The sequence below is a fragment of the Aquarana catesbeiana genome, linkage group LG01 (genome assembly GCF_042186555.1).
Source record: "Aquarana catesbeiana isolate 2022-GZ linkage group LG01, ASM4218655v1, whole genome shotgun sequence".
In the NCBI taxonomy this organism is placed as follows: Eukaryota; Metazoa; Chordata; class Amphibia; order Anura; family Ranidae; genus Aquarana; species Aquarana catesbeiana.
The window spans coordinates 969,575,175-969,595,556 of NC_133324.1; the positions used below are offsets into that span (position 1 = coordinate 969,575,175).

General features: G+C 45.3%; 1 protein-coding gene across 1 annotated transcript in view; it reads right to left on the bottom strand.

Moving 5' to 3' along the window:
* Window positions 1-12,214, bottom strand: part of LOC141122543 (proteinase-activated receptor 1-like) — a 105,796-nt gene extending 93,582 nt beyond the window's left edge. The window contains exons 1-2 of the mRNA XM_073611982.1: window positions 11,982-12,214; window positions 3,627-3,689 (exon numbers count right to left, since the gene is read on the bottom strand). Of these exons, the coding sequence (XP_073468083.1) occupies window positions 3,627-3,689; window positions 11,982-12,054 (136 nt within the window). The 5' untranslated portion in view covers window positions 12,055-12,214. The remainder of the gene's footprint in view (window positions 1-3,626; window positions 3,690-11,981) is intronic.
* Window positions 12,215-20,382: the final 8,168 nt, after the last annotated feature.

A 20,382-nucleotide genomic window follows, 5' to 3' on the forward strand; every position in this document is an offset into this window, starting at 1 on the left:
CACTCAAGCCCCACCTACATATTGCACTACCCACAGGGAGAGAGGGGGTGGGAGAAAGATGGGGGCAAGAGAGAGAGAAGGGGGTGAGAGAGAGAAAAGGAGGTGAGTGTGGGAGGGGGTGAGAGAGAAAGGGGGGTAGGAGATAGGGGGAGAGAAAGAGGGGTTTAGCGAAAGAGAGGGTGAGAGAGAGAGGGGTGGGAGAGAGAGGGGTTAAAAAGAGAAGGGGTGAGAGAGAGAGAAGAGGGTGAGAATAGGAAGGGGGTGAGAGAGAGAGAGAGGGGGGTGAGAGAGAGAGAGAGGGGGGTGAGAGAGAGAGGGGGTGGGAGAGAGAGGGGTTAAATATAGAAGGGGTGAGAGAGAGAAGAGGGTGGGAGGCGAGTGAGGAAGGGTGAGAGAGAGGGGGAGACAGAGGAGGAAAGATGGGTGAGTGAGAGAGGGGGATAGGGGTGTGAGGGAGGGAGTGAGAGAGAGAGGGGGGAGAGAGGGAGGGAGAGAGAGAGAGAGAGAGAGAGAGAGAGAGAGAGAGAGAGAGAGAGAGAGAGAAAGGGGAGTGAGAGAGGGAAGGGGTAAAAGAGGGGAAGTCTGAGAGATTCTGCTGATCATGGGGGTGCCATGCTGCGCTCCCTCCAGCGGATCCATTTAGTGTGATAGCCGGACTGTCCTGAGTAGCAGTCCCTGAGTGCCTGTACCTCCTGTACATCCTTGTCTTCCTCAGGGCCCCCTGTGAGCCTATCCTCCAGGCCACCCTTGCTGCTCACCTTCCTTGCAGCCTCCATCTCTGAGGCCGCCCACTTGCCGTGCGAACATGATACTCGGAGCCGGGTGCTGTCATCCTGCCTGTGCTCCGAGGCCTTTGCTGCCCACTCTCCACCACCGCACAAAAATAAAATCAATAAATGTTGATGAAATTAAAATGTATATGGCATATAGTGTAATGTCCAAACACTAAAAATGGCCAAACACCCTTGAACAAATCAATTGAAATACAAAAATATTGGAAAAGTCCATCAAAATATGAATGGTATGGAATCTTCCATGACGTGAAAAATCTTGTGTTTAATCCACCACCAGTAATAAAGATTTGCTGCTTACCAGAACCCCATGATCCCCCACTACAGAGGATCAGGGGGAAGCCTGTGCAGAGAAAGCCCTCCGGAGCTTAGCAAGTGGACCCAGACTCTGGATTCGTTGGTGGTAATAAAACATCCAAAGATACCAAATGGAACTATTAGAACTTAGATCCCATCATATCTCCCCAGCTCATAGATAACGAGTGTGGCATGAAAGCTAAGAGAAGCTCCAATGGTATAAAACCTTTGATTTATTAAAGATAAAAGAAACCATTGTTGTAACCAGGGGAGGACTGACAACTCATGGGCCCCCGGGCAAAAGAAGATCATGGGGCCCCCTGTTTTCCCACCCACACTCAAGCCCCACCTACACATTGCACTACCCACAGGGAGAGAGGGGTTAAAAAGAGAGGGTGAGAGAGAGAGGGGTGGGAGAGAGAGGGGTTAAAAAGAGAAGGAGTGAGAGAGAGAGAAGAGGGTGACACTGACCTACCTGACATACACTGACCATTACACTCACCTACCTGACATACACTGACCATTACACTCACCTACCTGACATATACTGACCTACCTAACATACACTGACCTACCTGGCTCCAGTAAGAAGGACCCACTATGTCACTCGGCCGCGCTCGGGTTAGATCAGTCCCCGCTCGGGCTGGGGCTAATAACAGAAATGTGCATGCCCGAGACCCGGGAGTTTTTGGGGACCCACTCGAGGCTCTAGCCACCGTCAGCCCCCCTCGCCAGCGCCACTGGTAGCAATTATACGTTAAACAAAAGTGTAGTTGTCCTTAATCCCACCTTAAACCCGTATGACCAATTGGACAGTGATCTCCTTTTCAAGGACAGACACCAGTGGAGGACATGACATGCGCTGCACAGTGCATTCTGTGCCCTGTTAGGGCAAAGCTTTGCCAAATCAGGGTGTAGAAAAGCTGGTTGTTAGGGGCGGGGCCAGGAAGCCTTAACAACCGATGAGTCATCAGCTGTCAATGGGCTTCCCCGCTGACAGCTGAATAAAAAAATAAAAAATTGTAAAAAAATTTATAAAAGGGCATGGGGCCCCCCAGTCCACGTAGCAGTCTGTGACATCACAAGGGGGCTGTGCCACCAGGTGGCCCCACCCTTACCTATATGAGAATTGTCAAATGGCAGAGGAGGCATTGGGTGGTTGGCCGTGCAGAGCATTTTTTATTTTATTTTATGGGTGCAGCAGGTGGCCTGATTGACAATGGACTAACTTCGGGGGAGATTGTTTTTTTATATTCAAATAAAGGAGCTGTCAAAAACTGTGTGTGTGTTATTATTACTTTTTGACACTTTTTTGGTGAATGGGTAGGGGTACATACTCATTCACATGGGGGGGGCAGGATCTGGGGACCCCTTCTTAAATGGGGCTTGCAGATTCAGATAAGCCCCCCGTCTGTAGACCCCGACAACCACAGCCCAGGGTTGTGGGGAAGAGACCCTTGTCCCCATCAACATGGGGAAAAGGTGCTTTAGGGTGGGGGGGGCAGAGCCCCCCTTTTCCAAAGCAAGTACTCACCCATGTTGAGGGCATGTGGCCTGGCATGGCCCGAATGGTGTGGTATGGACTGGGGGGGACCCCAAGCCGTTTTTCTTCTTTATTTTTTTAATAGCCGGGTGTCAGGAATTGCAACTGCTATTACAATTTAAATGGGATTTGACTCATTTTTTTTCTTTAGAAATGTCATTTTTGCGGCAGCATGATCTATGCATGCTACAGATGCTTCACTTTACAGGCAGACTAAGGGGACCCCCAGGAACTGTATTTAAAGACATTTGTATTGTTTTACTTTAAGCATCATTAAAATCACTGCTCCTGAAAAAAAAATTGTTTTAAAAAACAATTTTTGCATTGATACATGTCCCCCAGGGTAGCACCCAGACCCCCATACCCCGTCTATGGCCAATTGCTTGCATATAAGGCTTCTAATTGGGACTTTGATTTTTCCTGTTCGGCTCACATAGACTTATGCCCTGTACACACGGTCGGACATTGTTCAGACATTCCGACAACATTCCGGATGTTGGCTCAAACTTGTCTTGCATACACACGGTCGCAGAAACGTTCTGAACGCGATGACGTAACACGCGTACGTCGGGACTATAAACGGAGTAGTAGCCAATAGCTTTCGTCTCTTAATTTACTCTGAGCATGCGTGGCACTTTGTGCGTCGGATTTGTGTACACACGATTGGAATTTAACCGATCGGATTTTGTTGTCGGAAAATTTTATAGCCTGCTCTCAAACTTTGTGTGTCGGAAATTTCCACGGAAAAAGTCTGATGGAGCCCACACACGGTCGGAATTTCCGACAACACGATCCGATCGCACTTTTTCCGTCTGAAAATCCGACCGTGTGTACAGGGCATTAAATGGGGTTTGCCGTTCAGGTTAGAACATTTCCCCTGTTCGGGAGTTCTGCTGCGAACCGAACAGGGGGGTGTTCAGCCCATCTCTATGTATACACAGATATTTTCTCCACCTAAAACTGGTATATGTAGAAATATACAATATGTTACTTACCATCTAAAAGTTGTATCCACTCATAATCATCATAGGAGATGTTGAGGACAGATGTGGGATGATCTGAAAAGAAAAAAGCATTTAGAATTCCATCTATACTTAAGATTTATGTTTCTATGCCAAGTATATATTTTTTACATTTTAACAACCTTTACTTATATGCAGTATGACAGCAAATATCCATATTAATATTATAAGGATAAAAGTCAGAATGTGTGCACTCAGTCAGCACTGGCTTCTCACCGAACAGAAAGCTACAATACCATTGATCTCAGCAGAATAACCCAGAATCCTTCCAGGGGCAGATCATTCTTCTACAATCTCTGTGATGTGTGACAGTGTTGATCTCTGCCACTGTGTATATAATGGTAAAAACACACAGGGTTCTCACAAATACAGCGCAAGGAGCTCCGGAATGTGTGTGCTGAATGGAGAAAGTTGGTTTTACAGCTTTCTCTGTGTTCTGGTATTCCCGGATTGGGCCCTGGAGATCAGAGGCTTTGACAAGCTTTGAGAGGGAAGAAGCAGGTGCAACAGCACTTACATCAATTGGCACTGTAACCTTTGCAGTAAAAGCAGCAATAACAGTTCCCAGTAGACTGCTGGTACAGCAATATATCTTCAAGCACAGTAAGTCACAACACAGTGAAGTCCTTCTTTACCATTTGCTGGAGGGGTGGCTGATTGGCAGGGCAGAAGGTGGTACTTAGAGAAGGTAGGAAGGTCCACAGTGGCAACTCCAGAGACTGGTGTCTCAAGGGTGTATAGTGGTATTCCTACGCTTGCCCACCTTGCACTGGAACCTTGACCATTGTACAACAGATGATCATACTTACACATACCTACTCGACCAACCCATACTCCACTACCCCCTTACCTCCCCATTAATGGAGCCCACACCAAGATGGAGTAAATATTGGCCATAGCAGCCTCTTTATTTATCAACTCACTTAAAATTAACATACTGTATAAACATCTGTTCAACCACCACCCATCAGTCCATACTTGCGTTGGTCTTTGCAGGAAACCTACAATTAACATATTATGTTAATAATAATGCACTTTGGTACCCATACCAAAATCAGGCCTCCAGATGATATACTAGCTCGGAGACAACCACTGACCGCAGTGCACCCCTTTAACCACATTCCAGCTAAACCACTGTTAACTGGAATACCACCAGCGGGACCCATACCACCGATGGGTCCCAAACTCTTCCTTATCCAAGTTATTCTTCCATCACCTGCAAAGACCAACACCCGCCACTGCCACAACATCCTTGAAGCCAATAACTCTGTGGAAGAAAAAGTCATGCAAAGAATAATCATAATAACAGGGAGGGTGGGTGGGAAGCTCTCTCCTCCACACTTCCACTGCACGCTGGGGAGGGGCCAACTACTATATCTATTGCCCCTGGCCCTTCCTCCCTTTACCGTTCCACCAATCCTGATTGCTGTTCCATCCTTGTCCTCTGACCCCTGTTTCCTTGGTCATGAAAGCCCTCCTCTCTTCTTTCTTGTCATGCTCTGGGCTTCTCTTTCCCTAACATCCAATCTCTCTCCCTGGCTATCCACTCATAGAATGGTTGCCAAACCCCAGCAGGGTCCTCTATTTAAAAGGGCTGCCCCAACCCAGAAAAGCTGCAGAAGGTCACCAGGGTTCACAACGTCCAATCAGATAGCTGCTGGAGAACAGAACAGATTCCCTCCGTTGGATTCTTTAGGCCCAGAATGTAGGACCAAGTGGATGCAATATCAACAACTTCAAACATATATTCAATCTTTGACAAAAAAACTTAAATACATAGTTACATAGTTACATATAGTTACATAGTAGGTGAGGTTGAAAAAAGACACAAGTCCATCAAGTCCAACCTATGTGTGTGATTATGTGTCAGTATTACATTGTATATCCCTGTATGTTGCGGTCATTCAGGTGCTTATCTAATAGTTTCTTGAAGCTATCAATGCTCCCCGCTGAGACCACCGCCTGTGGAAGGGAATTCCACATCCTTGCCGCTCTTACAGTAAAGAACCCTCTACGTAGTTTAAGGTTAAACCTCTTTTCTTCTAATTTTAATGAGTGGCCACGAGTCTTGTTAAACTCTCTTCTGCGAAAAAGTTTTAACCCTATTGTGGGGTCACCAGTCCGGTATTTGTAAATTGAAATCATATCCCCTCTCAAGCGTCTCTTCTCCAGAGAGAATAAGTTCAGTGCTTGCAACCTTTCCTCATAACTAAGATCCTCCAGACCCTTTAGTAGCTTTGTTGCCCTTCTTTGTACTCGCTCCATTTCCAGTACATCCTTCCTGAGGACTGGTGCCCAGAACTGGACCGCATACTCTAGGTGCGGCCGGACCAGAGTCTTGTAGAGCGGGAGAATTATCGTTTTATCTCTGGAGTTGATCCCCCTTTTAATGTATGCCAATATTCTGTTTGCTTTGTTAGCAGCAGCTTGGCATTGCATGCCATTGCTGAGCCTATCATCTACTAGGACCCCCAGGTCCTTTTCCATCCTAGATTCCCCCAGAGGTTCTCCCCCCAGTGTATAGATTGCATTCATATTTTTGCCACCCAAATGCATTATTTTACATTTTTCTATGTTGAACCTCATTTGCCATGTCGTCGCCCACCCCATTAATTTGTTCAGGTCTTTTTGCAAGGTTTCCACGTCCTGCGGAGAAGTTATTGCCCTGCTTAGCTTTGTATCGTCTGCAAATACAGAGATTGAACTGTTTATCCCATCCTCTAGATCGTTTATGAACAAATTAAATAGGATTGGTCCCAGCACAGAACCCTGGGGAACCCCACTACCCACCCCTGACCATTCCGAGTACTCCCCATTTATCACCACCCTCTGAACTCGCCCTTGTAGCCAGTTTTCAATCCATGTACTCACCCTATGGTCCATGCCAATGGACCTTATCTTGTACAGTAAACGTTTATGGGGAACTGTGTCAAATGCTTTTGCAAAATCCAGATACACCACGTCTATGGGCCTTCCTTTATCTAGATGGCAACTCACCTCCTCATAGAAGGTTAATAGATTGGTTTGGCAAGAACGATTCTTCATGAATCCATGCTGATTACTGCTAATGATACCGTTCTTATTACTAAAATCTTGTATATAGTCCCTTATCATCCCCTCCAAGAGTTTACATACTATTGATGTTAGGCTAACTGGTCTGTAATTCCCAGGGATGTTTTTTGGGCCCTTTTTAAATATTGGTGCTACATTGGCTTTTCTCCAATCAGCTGGTACCATTCCAGTCAGTAGACTATCTGTAAAAATGAGGAACAACGGTCTGGCAATCACTTGACTGAGTTCCCTAAGTACCCTCGGATGCAAGCCATCTGGTCCCGGTGATTTATTAATGTTAAGTTTCTCAAGTCTAATTTTAATTCCGTCCTCTGTTAACCATGGAGGTGCTTCCTGTGTTGTGTCATGAGGATAAACACTGCAGTTTTGGCTACTGAAGCCCCCCGATTCACTCGTGAAGACTGAGGAGAAGAATAAATTCAATACCTTTGCCATCTCCCCATCTTTTGTAACCAGATGTCCTTCCTCATTCTTTATGGGGCCAATATGGTCTGTCCTCCCTTTTTTACTGTTTACATACTTAAAGAATTTCTTGGGATTTTTTTTGCTCTCCTCCGCTATGTGTCTTTCATGTTCTATCTTAGCCGTCCTAATTGCACCCTTACATTTCCTGTTGCATTCTTTATAAAGTCTGAATGCTGAGGATGATCCCTCAACCTTGTATTTTTTGAAGGCCTTCTGCTTTGCTTTTATATGCATTTTTACATTGGAGTTAAGCCATCCAGGACTTTTGTTCGCTCTTTTAAATTTATTACCCAATGGGATACATTGGCTAATGCCCTTATTTAATATGCTCTTAAAGCAAACCAATCTCTCCTCCGTATTCTTTGTTCCTAATAATTTATCCCAGTTTATGCCTTTTAGCAAGGTTTGTAGTTTAGGGAAGTTGGCTCTTTTGAAATTCAGTGTCTTTGTATTCCCTTTATGTTTCCTATTTGTGTGATTTATACTGAAACTAATTGACCTGTGATCGCTGTTACCTAAATTGCCCCGTATTTCCACATCCGTGATCAGGTCTGTATTGTTGGTAATCAGTAGATCCAGTAATGTTTTATTTCTAGTTGGTGCGTCTACCATCTGACCCATAAAATTGTCCTGCAAGACATTAAGGAATTGGCGAGCCTTAAATGAATGCGCGGTTCCCTCCACCCAGTCTATGTCTGGATAATTAAAATCCCCCATTATGATAACACTTCCCATCCTTGCTGCTAATCCAATTTGTGATAGGAGATCTGTCTCCACTTCCTCCCTCAGGTTAGGGGGCCTATAGCATACTCCCAGTATTATTTTCCCCTTAGCTTCATCCCTTTGGAGCTCTACCCATAAAGATTCCACCTCCTCTCTAGCTCCCTTAGTGATGTCATCTCTCACATTCACTTGTACATTATTCTTGATATATAGGCATACCCCTCCCCCTTTTTTACCCTCCCTATCCTTGCGGTAAAGGGTATACCCTTGAATGTTTGCCAGCCAATCATGAGAGCTGTTGAACCAGGTCTCTGAAATTCCCACAAAATCCAAATCCTCCTTGTACAACAGTATCTCTAGTTCACCCATCTTGTCCGCCATGCTCCTGGCATTGGTGAACATGCCACATAGTTTAGACCGGTCGCATATTGTCCTCGTATTGGGTGTTTTGAGATTGCAACTAGGACTTGCTACTATAATCACCTTGTGTTTTTGTGCTTTGGTTAACCTGCCACTAATGCCCCCAATACTACCCTCTGGAATATCTTCCGCGCTGGCTATCTCTGCCTCTGGACCCTCCCCCCCATCGCCTAGTTTAAAAACCCCTCTAACTTTTTGGCCATCTTCATTCCCGTGCTCTCCCGTGACACCTAAGAAGGCTCCAGAGGGAAAACATCCCTTTCATTTGAAGTGGGCAAAGTAGTGCATTTGCCACAAAAGTGACTTCATGTCAGGAACTGTCTGGGATAAAGAGCCAGGAAGAGTGCAGTGTGTGCAGCAGGTGGTGTACCTGTAAGAACAAAGAAGCCCTTGAGGAGACAGGGCTCTGTTTCGAACTGTATAACAGCTCAGAGTGTGGTTGGAGAGGATGTATCTGGTTGAGAGGGCCTGTCCAAAGAACCCCTCCATTTTTGAGTTTGCTGTGAACTGGTGCAAATAGCATCTGGCGGTGTTACCTCCAGCTAATGTGCAGGCTGTTGTCCCTGACAACAATAGTACAGGTGTGCTACAGCATGAGAAAGGGTCCAGCAAAGGGAACCTGTACAAAACTTTGTGACGTGTGTTGCCTGCATGGTGAATGCTGTCTCCCAGTGTCCCTTGTCCCCAGACTTAGCGTGAGGTAACTAAGCCAGGAAAAGAGCTGTGCCCCTAACTGAGTCAAATGGGAAGCCTACTCTAAATGCCCGTAGAGAGCGAGAGGCGGACCAGAGGCAAGGGCTGAGTGTGGTCGCCCAAAGAAACAATGTTAAGGCCAGTCACACAAACTGTGGACCGAGAGAAACAAGTGTGCCATGGAATTTACCTACCAAGAGTCATGGCAAGTGGCATTAGGAGTCTGTGTGGCTGGTCTTGGAAAGCCAGCGAGCATCCCCTGAGAGTATGTGGTCTTATGAAAACAAGGGGAAGTAAGTCGCTTACAAGGAGAAGCTGTGATCATGAGGAAATTTGAAGGGTCGCTCGAAGCTCAATATCTCCCTGCCGGTGCTCAGAAGATGGGAGCAGGCGTCAGATTCACTCATCCAGAAGTATCAAACTGTTTTGCATGAGACGTTGCTCAGATAGACCCAGTGCTAACAAGAAGTGTGGCCTCAGCCAACGCCGCTCCAGCCACACCCCCATCTTGTTAGCACTGGGTAGGTCTGAGTGGCATCTCATGCAAAACAGTTTGATACTAAATGGAGGAGTTGTTGAGGAAATGTGGCTCAACATTCAGTGCCTTGCACTGGAAATGGCCAAGTTTGTGGTGAGAAATTGTCAGCTGTTACCCTTTGCAACAGGAGTAAAAATCCTGTCTGTCCTGCAGAGGTTACCATAGAGCCTGAGAGGTCAGCCGAAATTTCGACCTTTGGTCACATGGGGAATTTGACCAGTGGAAGTGCAGCAGATGAGTGGTCCTAAAGGCAAAACTCTCAAGTGAAGACTGCAAAACCTACTCTGCTGATGGTTAAGACTGTTGCCAATGTAATCATGGGAAAGACTACCTATGAGACCGTCAACTGTGAATTGGGAGTGACCTCAGTTGGGAGATCTGTTGTCCATGCAGCAAGTGACTTGCCTCTGTGCAGTCCCTTGTATGATGGGGAGAAAAAAGGTTAAAATGAATTCTGTAACTGTGCAGATTTCAAATGGTAAATTGTATTCTGTGTGTTCCTGATTTATTTTAGCAAAGTGCCAAGGTAGATGTAATAGGGGTGACCACTGAGGAATGTGTGACATTTCCCCCATTATTGGTATCAGGTGTACCAGAGGTGTCTCTGGAAACCTCCCAGGAGCCCAGAGCATCAGAGCTTGAGGCTACCCTAGACAACCGTGAAGCAAGAATGTTCCTTTTAAAAGGGGAATGGTTGTGTGTAAAATGCGCCAAAGGCCCAGGCTGGTAATGGGCTAAGGCAGCCCGCTAGAGATTAAAGTGCTAACATGGCTATGAACTTGGTTAATGCTGGTAATAAGCACATTACCAAAAAATTTACTGTTGCTGGGAAGAAAAAATGCTACGTTCAAAAAAGTCTTGTTTTCCTTGGCAGAGGTGGATAAGGCATCACGGATGTCCCTAGAAACCTCCAAGAAGCTTAGTATGTTGCAGCCAGAGGTTGCCCAGGACAACTGTGATGCGGCTCTCGTGGCACTAAGTGGACCTGCAGTTTATAATAAGGGTGTGTTGGTGCAATCTACTGACAATGAAAATACTTGTGGTTAATGAAGTGCCACCAGAACAGGGTGGTGATTATGGTATTACAATCTGCTATGGTTAGGGAAGAAGTGTTATAGACTCCTATGGTGAAACATGACATGTGTAATATGCTAAGTCAGTCTGTTCTTCTGTGTCTCCTTGGGTAGATAGATCGGTGCTGCAGAGTACCTGCGATTTTTGCGCAGACAACATAGATTGGGATAGTTTGGCAGAGAGGTTGATCTCAATGTTAAGAGAGGCTTCTATGTGTAACCATGGGGTGGACATGGGCTACTCACCCTCCATCTCATTGGCCTCTATGGAGAGGAAGGTGGACACACACAATACATGATATCACTCTACAATGCTGAAATGGGGGTACTCACCCTCCGTCTGATTCTCCGCTATGGAAAGCAAAGAGGACACACACAATACATGATATCACCCTAAAATATTGAAATGGGGGTACTCACCCTCCATCTCATTTTCCTCTATGGAAAACAAGGAGGACACACAATACATGATATCATTCTACAGTACTGAAATGGGGATACTCACCCTCCATCTCATCATTGTCTATGGAGAGTGAGGTGGACACACACAAATTATATCTCTCTACAATACTGAAATAGGGGTACTCACCCTTTGTCTAATTGTCCTCTATGGAGAGTGAGATGGACACACAATACATGATATCATTCCAAAGTACTGAAATGGGGATACTCACCCTCCATCTCATCATCCTCTATGGAGAGCCTGGTGGACACATACAAATGATATCCCTCTAAAATACTGCAATGGGGGTACAATGGTCCTCTATGGAGAGTGAGGGGGACACACACAATACATGGTATCACTCAACAATAGTGAAATGGGGGTACTCACCCTCTGTCTCATTGTCCTCTATAGAGAGTGAGGTGGACACACAATACATGGTATCACTCTACGATACTGAAATGGGGGTACTCACCCTTCATCTAATTGTCCTCTATGGAGAATGAGGTGGACACACAATACATGGTATCACTCTACAATACTGAAATGGGGGTACTCACCCTCCATCTCATCATCCTCTATGGAGAGCAAGGTGGACACACACAAATTATATCCCTCTACAATACTGAAATGGGGGTACTCACCCTCCATCTCATTGTCCTCTATGGAGAGCAAGGTGGACACACACAATACATGATATCAATCTTCAATACTGAAGTGGGGGTACTCAGCATTCATCATATTGTCATTTTGGGAGAGCCATGGGGACACACAAAAATTATATCACTTTACAGTACTGATGTGGGGGTACTCAGCCTCAGTCTCATTGTCCTCTATGGAGAGCGAGGTGGACACACACAATACATGATATCACTCTACAATACTGAAATAGGGGAACTCACCCTCTGTCTCATTGTCCTCTATGGAGAGGGAGGTGGACACACACAGAAGGATGAGGAGCTGATGGAGCTCCATCTCTGCAGAGTGAAATTACCACGAAAATTATGAAGAATCTTCTCTCTGTAGATGTTGGGGTGGATCCTTCATCTGGTCTGGAGGAGATGACAGTTGGAGATAATATCAGGACAGATTTGTTTTTTTGTCACCAACATGTTCTTCGTACATTAGCAGCTGGCAGCTCTTCAAGGGACAATAAAGAGGTGTCCAATCACAGGTCCTGTACAGCCGAGAACTGGGTGGAATAAGCTCTCACCAACAATCTCTGTTAGATAAGGGCATGTCATGATGCACAATCTCTTAGAGCCCAGACACATATAAAAAAAATATGTAGTTATATCTACATTATAAATCATTAAACGTGTTTTATTATGTAACAAATACAAGTGCCTGAATCTGTCAAAATCTGTATCAAAACAGCAATCAGACAGGAAACCAGTAAACCTGGGGGTGTGTGTAGTTCAGGTTTAGGATCTGCCTGTGGTGTCTGGTAGTGCTACCTGGATTATAATATCAGCTGAAAAGAATCACAAATCCTTAGGTTAGGGTTGTATGTATTTAGCAGTTTGCTTGGAGTTCTTATTTTATCAGACACACAGACCATGTGTGCATGTACAACACATGCTCAAAAGACTTTGTTGAAATACACAAGTCATGTATGTAGTAAGCCCTGTCCTTCTGCTAATTCTTCTGCATTCCCAAGCAAATTCTGGCCATCAAATGATAGCTGAAGTGTTTGTGTCAATTCAGATACTGCAGAAGCCATTACTGTCAATAATGGACAAAGGAGATAGAGAGATACAAAGTAACATTATTTATAAACATCGATCAGATAGGAGATAGAGAGATACAAAGTAACATTACATAGTTATATAGTAGGTGAGGTTGAAAAAAGACACAAGTCCATCAAGTCCAACCTATGTGTGTGATTATGTGTCAGTATTACATTGTATATCCCTGTATGTTGCGGTCATTCAGGTGATTATCTAATAGTTTCTTGAAGCTATTGATGCTCCCCGCTGAGACCACCGCCTGTGGAAGGGAATTCCACATCCTTGCCGCTCTTACAGTAAAGAACCCTCTACGTAGTTTAAGGTTAAACCTCTTTTCTTCTAATTGTAATGAGTGGCCACGAGTCTTATTAAACTCTCTTCTGCTAAAAAGTTTTATCCCTATTGTGGGATCACCAGTTCAGTATTTGTAAATTGAAATCATATCCCCTCTCAAGCGTCTTTTCTCCAGAGAGAATAAGTTCAGTGCTCGCAACCTTTCCTCATAACTAAGATCCTCCAGACCCTTTATTAGCTTTGTTGCCCTTCTTTGTACTCGCTCCATTTCCAGTACATCCTTCCTGAGGACTGGTGCCCAGAACTGGACAGCATACTCCAGGTGCGGCCGGACCAGAGTGGGAGAATTATCGTTTTATCTCTTGCATTGATCTCCCTTTTATGCCAATATTCTGTTTGCTTTATTAGCAGCAGCTTGGCATTGCATGCCATTGCTGAGCCTATCATCCACTAGGACACCCAGGTCCTTTTCCATCCTAGATTCCCCCAGAGGTTCTCCCCCCAGTGTATAGATTGCATTCATATTTTTGCCACCCAAATGCATTATTTTACATTTTTCTACATTGAACCTCATTTGCCATGTAGTCGCCCACCCCATTAATTTGTTCAGGTCTTTTTGCAAGGTTTCCACATCCTGCGGAGAAGTTATTGCCCAGCTTAGCTTAGTATCGTCTGCAAATACAGAGATTGAACAGTTTATCCCATCCTCCAGGTCGTTTATAAACAAATTAAATAGGATTGGTCCCAGCACAGAACCCTGGGGAACCCCACTACCCACCCCTGACCATTCTGAGTACTCCCCATTTATCACCACCCTCTGAACTCACCCTTGTAGCCAGATTTCAATCCATGTACTCACCCTATGGTCCATACCAACGACCTTATTTTGTACAGTAAACGTTTATGGGGAACTGTGTCAAATGCTTTTGCAAAATCCAGATACACCACGACTACGGGCCTTCCTTTATCTAGATGGCAACTCACCTCCTCATAGAAGGTTAATAGATTGGTTTGGCAAGAACGATTCTTCATGAATCCATGCTGATTACTGCTAATGATATCGTTCTTATTACTAAAATCTTGTATATAGTCCCTTATCATCCCCTCCAAGAGTTTACATACTATTGATGTTAGGCTAACTGGTCTGTAATTCCCAAGGATGTATTTTGGGCCCTTTTTAAATATTGGTGCTACATTGGCTTTTCTACAATCATCTGGTACCATTCCAGTCAATAGACTGTCTGTAAAAATTAGGAACAACGGTCTGGCAATCACTTGACTAAGTTCCCTAAGTACCCTCGGATGCAAGCCATCTGGTCCCGGTGATTTATTAATGTTAAGTTTCTCAAGTCTAATTTTGATTCTGTCCTCTGTTAACCATGGAGGTGCTTCCTGTGTTGTGTCATGAGGATAAACACTGCAGATTTGGTTACTGAAGCCCCCCGATTCACTTGTGAATACTGAGGAGAAGAATAAATTCAATACCTTCGCCATCTCCTCATCCTTTGTAACCAGATGTCCTTCCTCATTCTTTATGGGGCCAATATGGTCTGTCCTCCCTTTTTTACTGTTTACATACTTAAAGAATTTCTTGGGATTTTTTTTGCTCTCCTCCGCTATGTGTCTTTCATGTTCTATCTTAGCCATCCTAATTGCACCCTTACATATCTTGTTGCATTCTTTATAAAGTCTGAATGCTGAGGATGATCCCTCAACCTTGTATTTTTTGAAGGCCTTCTCCTTTGCTTTTATATGCATTTTTACATTGGAGTTAAGCCATCCAGGATTTTTGTTCGCTCTTTTAAATTTATTACCCAATGGGATACATTGGCTAATGCCCTTATTTAATATGCTCTTAAAGCAAACCCATCTCTCCTCCATATTCTTTGTTCCTAATATTTTATCCCAATTTATGCCTTTTAGCAAGGTTTGTGGTTTAGGGAAGTTGGCTCTTTTGAAGTTTAGTGTCTTTGTGTTCCCTTCATGTTTCCTATTTGTGTGATTTATACTGAAACTAATTGACCTGTGATCGCTGTTACCTAAATTGCCCCGTATTTCCACATCCGTGATCAGGTCTGTATTGTTGGTAATCAGTAGATCCAGTAATGTTTTATTTCTAGTTGGTGCGTCTACCATCTGACCCATAAAATTGTCCTGCAAGACATTAAGGAACTGGCGAGCCTTAAATGAATGCGCGGTTCCCTCTGCCCAGTCTATGTCTGGATAATTAAAATCCCCCATTATGATAACACTTCCCATCCTTGCTGCTAATCCAATTTGTGATAGGAGATCTGTCTCCACTTCCTCCCTCAGGTTAGGGGGCCTATAACATACTCCCAGTATTATTTTCCCCTTAGCTTCATCCCTTTGGAGCTCTACCCATAAGGATTTCACCTCCTCCCTAGCTCCCTCAGTGATGTCATCTCTCACATTCGCTTGTACATTATTCTTGATATATAGGCATACCCCTCCCCCTTTTTTACATTCTCTATCCTTGCGGTATAGGGTATACCCTTGAATGTTTGCCAGCCAATCATGAGAGCTGTTGAACCAGGTCTCTGAAATTCCCACAAAATCCAAATCCTCCTTGTACAACAGTATCTCTAGTGTTTTTGTGCTTTGGTTAACCTACCACTAATGCCCCCAATACTACCCTCTGGAATATCTTCCGCACTGGCTATCTCTGTCTCTGGACCCTCCCCCCATCGCCTAGTTTAAAAACCCCTCTAACTTTTTGGCCATCTTCATTCCCAGCAGATCTGCACCTTCCTCATTTAGGTGCAGTCCGTCCCTTCTATAGTACCGGTTACCGACTGAGAAGTCGGCTCAGTCCTCCAGGAACCCAAACCCCTCCTTACTACACCAGCTCTTCAGCCACTTGTTTACTTTAATCTCCCTCTGCCTTTCTGGTGTGGCTCGATGTACCGGTAGAATTCCTGAGAATACTACCTTGGAAGTCAGTTTCCTCAATTTAGCTCCCAAGTCCCTAAAATCATTCTTTAGGACATTCCATCTGCCTCTGACTTTGTCATTGGTGCCAACGTGCACCATGACAGCCGGGTCTTCCCCAGCCCCTCCCAGTAATCTGTCCACAAGATCCGTGGTGTGCTGAATCCGAGCGCCCGGTAGACAACATACTGTTTGGCGCTTCAGGTCTTGGTTACAGATTGCCCTCTCTGTCCTTCTAAGAATTGAGTCCCCTACCACCAGAATCTGTCTTTCCTTTCCCTTTGCTGCCCCCCCACTCTCACTGGAGGAGTTCTTCCCCTGGCAGCTAGGAGAGTCCCTCAGCTCCAGCAGTGCTGGTCCCTGACTGGTTTCACCAATGTCACTCAATGGAGCGTACTTATTGGGATGCTCCAGTCCTGGATCGGCCTCACTGGCACTTCCCCCTCTACCCCTCCTGACTGTCACCCATCTACTCTTTGCTAGTGCCTGCACCTCTTTGTCTCCACCCGCCTCTGTGCTGGCCCCTGCCAGCACCTGCCGTGTACGTTCCTGGCTCTCCTTTAGTATGGAGGGACTTCTCAGTGCTGACAGTTGCTTCCCCAGATTCAGAACCTGGGCTTCCAGGGATACAATGTGCTTACATTTTGCACAGCAGTATTCGCCCTCGATCGGATGATCAAGGAACGCATACATGCAGCAAGATGTACAAAGAGTCACCTCTCCACACCTGCCGGGCATCGTACCTATTAAATTTAGTGAGGATTTGGGGATTTTACCCTGTCCAAATTACCTAACAGCTAGCTTCCTGGCACTAATACTCAAGACAATACACAGGTACACAACAAGACAATACACAGGTACTCACAGACCTACGTGCAATCGCAGAACAGTCGCAGACCTACGTGCACTCGCAATACTCAAGTATACAGTACACAATACACAAGTACTAACGATCCACACACACTACTCAGAAAACACTCAGGTACTCACACTACACAGGTATTATGACCCCTGTTATAACCTCCTGTTTTAAACTCTGGTTTTTAACTCACCACTTATACCAGTTCCACTTACACAGAGTTCCACAGCCTCAGACTGAGCATGCTCAGAATGAGTCCTACACACAGTTATATAGGCACCTGTGAGCAATTAACCACCCCCCTTAATTGATAGCCTGAAGGAACCAGAGATGAAAAAAAAAAAAAAAAGCTATTTAAAAAGTGACAGAAAACCCCCGTTAGACTTACCGGTAACGGTATTTCCAAGAACCTTCCAGGACAGCTACTTGAGAGCTGATCGGCTCCGCCCTCTACAGGAAACACAAATCAGATAGAATTTAAAAGGCCCCTCCCTTGCCTCTGACCCTCAGTTGTTTAGAAGATCAAGTAACCTCCACCGAAGGTGCATTCGGCAGAGGAAAAAAATAGAAAACATAAAACACACCACCACCAGGAAAACATAGTTGACCAGTGAAAAAATAGAATAGGGTGGGAATATAGACGCTGTCCTGGAAGGTTCCTGGAAATACCGTTATTGGTAAGTCTAACGGGGGTTTTCCCCCCTCACCTTCCACGACAGCTACTTGAGAGGATAAGCAAGATATTATACCTTAGGGAGGGACGACAGCCTGAAGCACTTTCCTACCAAAGGAAAGGTCCTGGCTGGAAAGCATCTGAACTCTATAATGCTTGACAAATGCATGAGAGAAGGACCAGACGGCAGCTTTAGAGATATCTTCCCATGAAGCTCCCGCTCTTTTTGCCCATGATGTGGCTATGGATCTCGCTGAATGGGCCCTAATTCTAGGAGGGGTGCGACCTGACGCTTTATATGCCTCACAGATAGCTCCCCTAATCCACCTAGCAATAGAACTTTTAGATGCTTTGGACCCCTTCTTGGGGCCACTGAACAAAACTAACAGTTGGGAGGAACTCCTAAACCCACTGGTCTTTTCTAGATAAAGTAGAAGACATCTCTTTACGTCTAAAAGACCAAACCTTTCCTCTTCCGCATTTTTGGGAGAGGTGCAGAAACTAGGGACCTATGAAAGTTGGAAGAAACTTTGGGTAGATAGAGTGGATCGGGATTAATCACCACCCTATCCTCTAAAATGCTCAGGAAGGGATCTTTACAGGAAAAGGACTCTAGATCAGAAATCCTTCGTCCTGACGTAATAGCCAAAAAGAAGGACAACTTCAAAGAAATCATTTTCAGGGAAGCCTCATGCAAAGTCTCAAAAGGAGCCCTTGTTAGTGCATTTAATACCAATGACAGATCCCAGAGGGGAACATGTTTGAGGATCCTGGGAGTATGCCTAGATCTGGCTAAAAGGAACCTCCTGACTAAGGGATCTACCGCTAGTCTTCTCTCTGAAAATAAAGATAGGGCAGCAACCTGAACCCTAAGGGTGTTGACAGAGAGCCCCTTTTCCACTCCCTCCTGCAGAAAATCTAAAATGCAGGGAGTGGAAAAAGAATCTAAACCAAATTTCCTTTGCCAGGAAATAAAAGCTTTCCAAACTTTCCCATAGATTCTTCTTGTGACCAGTTTACGGCTGTCCAGGAAAGTATGAATAACCCTCTCTGAACATCCACTTAACTGTAGGATTTGCCGCTCAGCCTCCAGGCCATCAAATGGAAGGTCTGAGGGTTTGGATGCAATACTGGTCCCTGATGGAGTAGATCCTTCCGAACTGGAAGGGGCCAGGGAGGATACACAGATAGGGCCTTCAGAGAGGAGAACCAACTCCTTCTGGGCCACCAGGGGGCAATCAGAACGACTTCTGCTCTGTCCTGAATAATCTTCCGAATCACTAGGGGCAAAAGGGGAAAAGGAGGGAAGGCATAGGCCAGGCTGAAGTCCCAAGGGAAGGACAGTGCATCCGTCCCCAAGGACCCTGTTTCTCTCTCCAGAGAGAAGAACGCCGGTAGTTTCTTGTTGAGACTGGAGGCAAAAAGATCCACTGTGGGGAGACCCCATTTTAGCACCACCTCCTGGAACGTGCCTTGATGTAGTTCCCAACCGCTGGAACTGATGCTCACCCTGCTCAGAAAGTCCGCCAGGACATTTTCTGACCCCTTGATGTGAACTGCCCTTACTGAAGAGACATAGATCTCTGCCCAGGACAGAATCTGCTGCGTAATGACAGAAGTGATTTAGAGCGAGTGCCCCCTTGTTTGTTCAAGTACGCCACTGTTGTGGCATTGTCTGAAAATATTAAAAGGTCCTTTGAATAGACCCTCTCTCCCAGAGACATACGTCTTTTCCTCACAGCCAGAAGTTCTCTGAAATTCGAGGAGTAACCTGCTTCCTCTGGCAACCAGGCTCCTTGAGCCCGCCAATCCTGTGAGTGAGCACCCCAACCCCACAGACTGGCGTCTGTGGTAATTTTGACCCGGCAATGTTGTGCCCAATCCTTCCCCCTCTGCAGATGTTCTCGCTGCTTCCACCAGGCGAGATCTTGAAAATTCCCTTCTGGTAGTTTTACCAGTTGATCCAGAGAATTTTTCCTGCGATCCCAATGGAGCAAAAGAAAAGCCTGAAGGGGTCTGGAGTGCAATTGAGTCCAAGGCACCCCTGGAATGGCTGCAGTCATAAGTCCCAGCAATTGCATGATTCGCCGAAGGGAGGTCTGAGGGAGCAGTTTGAAGGCCTGCACAGAGAGAAGAATTTTCACAATTTTCTCTTCGGGGAGAAAAATCTTTAGGGCAACAGAGTCTATTAGATAACCCAGGAAAAGTATGCTCTGTGAGGGTACTAGGCAAGATTTCTGTTGGTTGACCTTCCACCCTAATTTTTGAAAGGTCCGCAAAACCAACTGTAGGTACTGAATAAGGGACTCCTTGCCCTGAGAAAAAAATCAAAAAATCGTCTAGATATGGGACGATTGATACACCTTGAATCCAAAAAAAGGCCATGACTTCGGCCATGATTTTTGTGAAAATCCTTGGTGCTGCCGAGAGACCAAAAGGAAGGGCATTGAACTGCCAATGAGACGACTCGTTTCCCAGAGCACTGCAAACCTGAGGAACCTTCGGTGGCTCTGGCAGATTGGTACATGAAGATAAGCGTCCTGAAGGTCCAGGGTCACCCTGAAGACCTCTGGTAACAACAGATTTCTTACTGAATAAATGTTCTCCATGCGGAAACGTCTGTAAACTATGTATTGGTTCAGGACGCTTAAATTTATGACCATACGAAAGCCGCCGGAAGCTTTCTTGACCAGAAAGACGTGAGAATAAAATCCCCGGAACTTCTGATCTTCTGGGACAGGAGAAATAACTCCCTCTGTTTCCCACACAGAGATCAAATTCAACATGGCTTGCCGTCT